Genomic DNA, 6,000 nt, shown 5'->3' on the forward strand with positions numbered 1-6,000 from the left:
GTAATGTTCATTATACAAAATTAAATCTGAGGATATATGTTATTTATATAAAATAGAATAATAGATGGAAATAAAATATTACATTTGATTAATTTGGAGAGGCAAATAATGATATTGTTTATCTATAAAGAAGAAATTAAACTTAAGATAGAAAATACGGAAAGAAAATAATATAGCTGAAATTGAAAATGGAAACCTGATGTAAAATGAACTATGCATATGAGAAGATGTTAAGGGGGAAAACCAGAGCAACGCTTTGTTTATTTAAAAAAGTTAGAATATGTAACAAAAAATAAAAAAAAACTTTGCTTAAAAAAAATTCTCTACCTTTCTTTTTACATGTCCGCCCAACTCACAGAGGTCCCCAAACTTGGCAACTTTAAGATTTGTGCAATTCTGGGAGTTGAAGCCCACAAGTCTTAAAGTTGCCAAGTTTGAAGACCTCTGAGTCCCAGCACAATAAAACTTCCCTTCTCCTTCCTCACATTCCCAACATAAATATGAAGTCCCTGCGTTTTGCGCTTCTCCGTGGTCTACAATATTATGCAAATTCAGTTCGCAATAGGTTGTGGGGTTTTTTTTGCAAATCCAGAACATCCCTAAGCAACCAGGCAAAAGGTGATACGCAAACAGACCCGTGTGTGTGTGTGTGTGTGTGTGTGTGTGTAAAGCAAATAACAAGCACTATTTTAGTAGCCACCCTGGATGTAGGCCGTAACCCATGCCTCCTTCTTACAAAGGCACGAATTCTCCTCCTGCGATCAGTTTAACCCATCTACACACATCAGAGGGAGCTGCAAGGCACAGAAGCTTATGCCTCCTTTTAATAAAAGTTGTGAGTCAGAAAAGTTGCTCCCAACCTTTGCCTGGGTTTTGTTTTTTGACACCCGAGGCTAATAGAATTCTCTTCCTTGGAAGATTATCCTGGAAGAAGGGGTGGGGTTTTTGGGGGGTAAGGCAGGTGTGCAGGGATTTGGGGTCTCTCTGTGTGTGTGTGTGTGTGTGTGTGTGTGTTTGACGCTTCCTGCCCAGAGAGGGGATTAAAACTACACAAGGATAAAGAGCCTTACTCTGGAGGCCAAAGGAGGTCAGGGAGACAAGAATGGATCCCACTTCCGAGATCGGTGATGGCAAACCTTTTCCCAAACTGGAAGGCGTCGCATGTGTCGGAGTGATGAAAACCAAAGACCAGCTGGCCGGCACGGGCGCTCCTGTTTTTTGGCTGTTTTCAGGCCGTTTTTCAGGCTGTTTTCAGGTCGTTTTTTGTCTGTTTTCAGCCAAAAAACCCGGCCTAGAAAACAGCCTAAAAGACAACCTGACAACAGCCTGGAAAATGGCCACGTTTTGATTGTTTTTCAGGCCTTTTTTGGCCTGCGAAGAGCAGCTGCCGGAAACCAGAAGGGCAGCTGGCCACGGCAGACGTCTGCCTACAGAGAGAGGGCTCTGGGCGCCACCTCTGACACCCGTGCCACAGGTTCCCCATCCTGGTTTCCTAGACCTTCCTCTCCGAGAGACTCAGCCCCAAGGAAGAGCAAGATCTATTTTCCTGAAAAACCAAGGGAAGGGCTCATCCCCCAAACCCCCGTCTCCGGCAGATTCTGCAAAAGCCTCCCTCCTCCTTTGAAAGCGATTCTGCAAGCACATCAAGTCCTTGACTTGCGGCCACAACTGAGCTCCAAATTCCCGTGCCTAAGCCCTCATTGGTTTATTCTAGAGAATTTACACGGCCGGCCACTCACTCCGCAGTGACTCTGACTTGCTTAACAAACCAGCAATGAAGTCTTAGGTCTTGAGTTTCCCCCCGTTTTATGACTTTTCTCGCCCCCGTTCTTAAGTGAATCACTGCAGTTCTTCAATTAGTCCCACGGTCGTTAAGTAAACCTGGCTTCCCCACTGATTTTGCTCGGCAGAAGGTTGCACAGGGGGACCTCCGGGACACTGCAGTTAAAACGGCACTCAAAAAAAGTGACTTATGACTGTTCTTCATACTTATGACCATCCCATCATCCCTGCAACTCAACCATCGGGAGGCTTGGCAACGAACTCGTATTTGTGACGGTTGCGGGGTCCCAAAGTCACGTGTTCCCTCTTTTACGACCGTCTGACCAGCAAAGTTGAGGGGGAAGACGGATTCATTGAAAAACTGGGTTACTAACTTAACACCTGCAACGATTCACTTAACAACGGTGGCAGGAAAGGTCATAAAATGGGGCAAAACTCACTTAATAAATGTGGAGCCTGGCAATGGAGGTTTTGGGCTCAATTGTGGTCAAGGAGCAGCCGTGACGGGAAGGGGGCTTGGCAGCTGGGAGGGAGCGGAGGGAGCCTGGCCCAGCAAGCGGCGGTGGAGGGGGGGTGTTTGTGTGTGTGTGAGAGAGGGGAGGGAGGGAGGGGGGAAGAGAAAGAAAGGGGGAAAGAGAGAAAGAGAAAGAAAATGAGAAAAAGAAAAAGAAAAAAAGGAGAGAGAGGTAGAAAGAGAGGGAGAGACAAGAGAAAGAGAGAGGGGGGGAAAGAGAGAAAGAGACAAACAGAGAGAGAGAGAAAGAGAGGTAGAAAGAGAGTCGGAGAGGAGGGTGCCAGCCCCCCCCCCCCGCCTTCCTCCCGGGAGCCGCCTGCCTTGCGCTCTTTTCCCGCCGCTACAAAGTAACGAGCGCCGGAAGCGCCGCCGAGCAGCCGCTCCGGCCGGAGAGCCCAGGCGGGCCGCCCCTGCCGGACCTCCCCCGCGGCTCCCTCCGGAGCCCCCCGGGCGGCAAGAGAGGCCCGAGGCCCGGGGTCTGGCCCTGGCGGCTCCCTCCCTCCGTCCAGCCCGCCTCACCTTCCTTGACGCCCGGCAGCTTGGAGCGGTCGATGCCCACTTCGGCCATGTTGCGGGCGGGGCGGGAGCGCGCGTGCTCGGACAGCAAGCCCTCCGCCGCCCGCGGGGACGCGCCTGGCCTCTCGAGCGGGAGGGGCGGGGCCTCGCCCTGACTCCGCCCCCTCCAGGTAAAGCGGAGCCGCCCCGCTCTCCCACTCCCGAGCCCCGCCCCCGCCCCTTCCCCTGCGCATGCCGGGAAGTGTAGTTGGATCTCCCCCCCCCCGTGAGGTTCCTTCATCCTCCTCCCCTCCTTAGTCTTGCTCCCCCTTCCCCGCTGGCCTGGCTGGCTGCGGATGATGGGAGTCGTGGAGATGGAAGGCTGGACGACCCAGACCGGCACCAAGGACAACACTGGAAGTCTTTAAGAAGAGATTAGATAACCATTTGACTGAAGTGGTGTAGGGTTTCCTGCCTAGGAAGGGGGGTGGACTAGAAGACCTCCAAGACCTTCCAACTCTGTTCTATCCTAAAAACGAAAGACAAGGCTGGGAGCCTGCGGAGAATCCAATCCCTCTACTCCCCAAAAGGAGCAGGCAGGAGGAATGCGCTGGGGGTGGGGGGGGAGGGAGCAGGAACTGAACCCGGCACCCCTAAGTGGTGCCCCCCCCTCCCAGCAGAAGGTTGGAGGGGCTGATCTGAAGGGGGAGCCTGGGCCGCAGAGCTTTTGAAACCTTTTGGGAGGAGCCCGGCTCAAGAAGACCTGGGTTCAGATTCTGAGGAACGATGCTGTTTTCTCACTCCCCCCCCCATTGCATCCAGCTGATGGCCCCCACTTGGGCTGAAACCAGAGTCCACGGAGGAACTAGTGGGGGGCTGCCTGTTCTCCAACTTGGGAAGCAATTGAAGTTGCCCTTTAGCTGGCTGGCCAATCCAGCCCGCCCCACTGCCCCCATGCAGAGGGTGGGGGGATCCCCTCGAGTGTCATTCTGGGGACGGCCAGAGCCCAGGGATTTCCTGGTGGCCTCCCATGCTAGAATTAACCAGCCCACCACAACTGGCTTGGATGGTCCAAGACTGACGGAGGTGGGCCAACCTGCTGTAGATCCTGGAGCCCCAACCGGCTGCCCCATGGCGCCCCACTCCTCTCAGCTGAAGCACTGCCACTGTCAAGTTAGCAACACGGTCGTTAAGTGAATCTGGCTCCCCTGTTGACCTTGCTTGTCATTAAGTCGCAAAAAGGGATCATGAGACGGTCATAAATATGAGTCAGTTGCCAAACGTCTGAATTTGGATCACGTGACCTTGGGGATGCTGCAATGGTCATAAGTGTGAAAAATGGCCATAAGCCACTTTTTTTCAGTGCCGTTATAACTTTGAACGGTCACTAAATGAACTCAAGGACTCCCGTACTGCTAAAGTTGGAAGGGACCCCAGTGGTCATCCAACAAACCCTATGAGGTCATCCTGAGAGGGGGGCCTCCAGCCTCTTCTTTAAAGCCTTAAGGATGGACACCCCCCCACCTCCAGAGGCAGACAGATGTTTCCACTGTGGGGCAGATGTGATTGTGAGAACGTTGGGGGCCTTTGAAGTCAAGATCAAACCATCAATCAATCAGAATAGAGCTGAAAGGGACCTTAGAGGACTTCTAGTCCAACCCAGTCCTCAAGCAGGAGATTCTACCACTTCAGACAAGTTACTGCCCAGTCTCTTTCTAAACATCTCCAGGGATAAGAGTAGCTACAACCTGGTGTCAAGCTGTTCCACTGGTTAATTGTGCTCACCCTCCATCAGGAAATTCCTCCTCAGTTCTAGGTTGCTTCTCTCCTTGTTTCATTTCCATCCGTTGCTTCTGCAGGTGCTTTGGGGAATAGCTTGACTCCCTCTTCTATGGGGCAGCCCCTCAGAATAGCAGAAGAACAGTTGGAAGGGGCCTTGGAGGTCTTCTAGTCCCACCCCCTGGTCAAGCAGGAGAACCTATACTATTCCAGCCAAATGGTTGTTCAGTCTCTTCTTCAAAACCTCCAGGGATGGAGCACTCATAACTTCTGGTGGCAAGCCGTTCCACTGGCTAATTGTCCTCACTGTCAAGAAATTCCTCCTTAGAACTAAGTTGCTTCTTTCCTTGATTCATTTCCATCCGTTGCTTCTCTCCTTGTTTAGTTGCTTTTTCTCCTGCCCTCAGGTGCTTTGGAAAATAAGTTGCCCCCCCCCTCTTATTTGGGGCAGCCCCTTAAGTGCTGGAAGGCTGCTCTCATGCCCCCCACGACAGCCCAGCCCCAACACTGAGCAGGGAGAGGAAAACGGGGCTTTCCCTTTGGAGAGCTCCTCTTTCTTCCGCCCAGACATGAGCCCCCACCAAGAGCTACACACACACAGAGACGCCCCCAAAGTGCCAGGGAATCACACCCGTCTCTCTCACACACACACACTCACTCCCCCTTTGCAGGGGGCTCCATCATAATGCAGGGAAAGGGGCTTTGCAATTAGGGGCTTTGCGAAGGGAGCCCAACAGCTATTTTGTGGTTCCGGGGCTGTTCTTAGCGAAGTGGAGGCAGCCGGCCAGCGGCCCCAGCCCCTGCCCACAGCTGCTTTTCTCTTCCAGCCAGAACAGAAAGTCGAACCCGGGACTCTCCCACACTTGACACCTTCCCCTGGGGGGAGAGGGAACCTCATCCCACAGTCAGCCACAGCAGGTGAAAGAGGGAGCTGGGAGGGGGTATGTGTCCCCCTCCCACAAATAACTGCCCTCCTTCACCTTCCGCATCTGCCTTGCAGGTTTGCAACCTCCTCTTTCTTCACAATAATAGGGTTGGAAGGGACTTGGAGGTCATCTAGTCCAACCCGCTGCTCGAGCAGGAGACCCTTTCAGAAGGTAGTATTCTTCACAAAGAGGAGGGGGGTCAATTTATTCTTCAAAGCACCTGAAGGCAGGACAAGAAGCAACCTGGAATTGAGGAGAAATGTCCTAACAGAACAATTAACCAATGGAACAGCTTGCCACCAGAAGTGGGTACTCCATTACTTGGGTTTTAAGAAGAAACTGGACAGCCACTTGTCTGAAATGGTATATGGTCTCCTGCTAGAGTAGGGGGCTGGATTAGAAGGTCTTCAGGGTCTCTTTCAGATCCTATCCTATCCTATCCTAATCCACCCTGTTTGATATTGTATGAGCCCAGAAAAAAAGGTTAATTTGGTTTAAGCACAT

General features: G+C 52.1%; 1 protein-coding gene across 3 annotated transcripts in view; it reads right to left on the reverse strand.

Annotated features, from left to right (window-relative positions):
• CCDC50 (coiled-coil domain containing 50) overlaps nucleotides 1–2,947 on the reverse strand; it is a 33,511-nt gene extending 30,564 nt beyond the window's left edge. For all 3 annotated transcript variants that reach the window (XM_081954207.1, XM_081954206.1, XM_081954205.1), the window contains exon 1: nucleotides 2,816–2,947. In XM_081954207.1, coding sequence (XP_081810333.1) covers nucleotides 2,816–2,864 — 49 coding nt within the window. In that variant the 5' untranslated portion in view covers nucleotides 2,865–2,947. The remainder of the gene's footprint in view (nucleotides 1–2,815) is intronic.
• Between the last annotated feature and the right edge of the window lie 3,053 nt (nucleotides 2,948–6,000).

The sequence above is a fragment of the Natrix helvetica genome, assembly GCF_964273705.1.
Source record: "Natrix helvetica genome assembly, chromosome: 5".
In the NCBI taxonomy this organism is placed as follows: Eukaryota; Metazoa; Chordata; class Lepidosauria; order Squamata; family Natricidae; genus Natrix; species Natrix helvetica.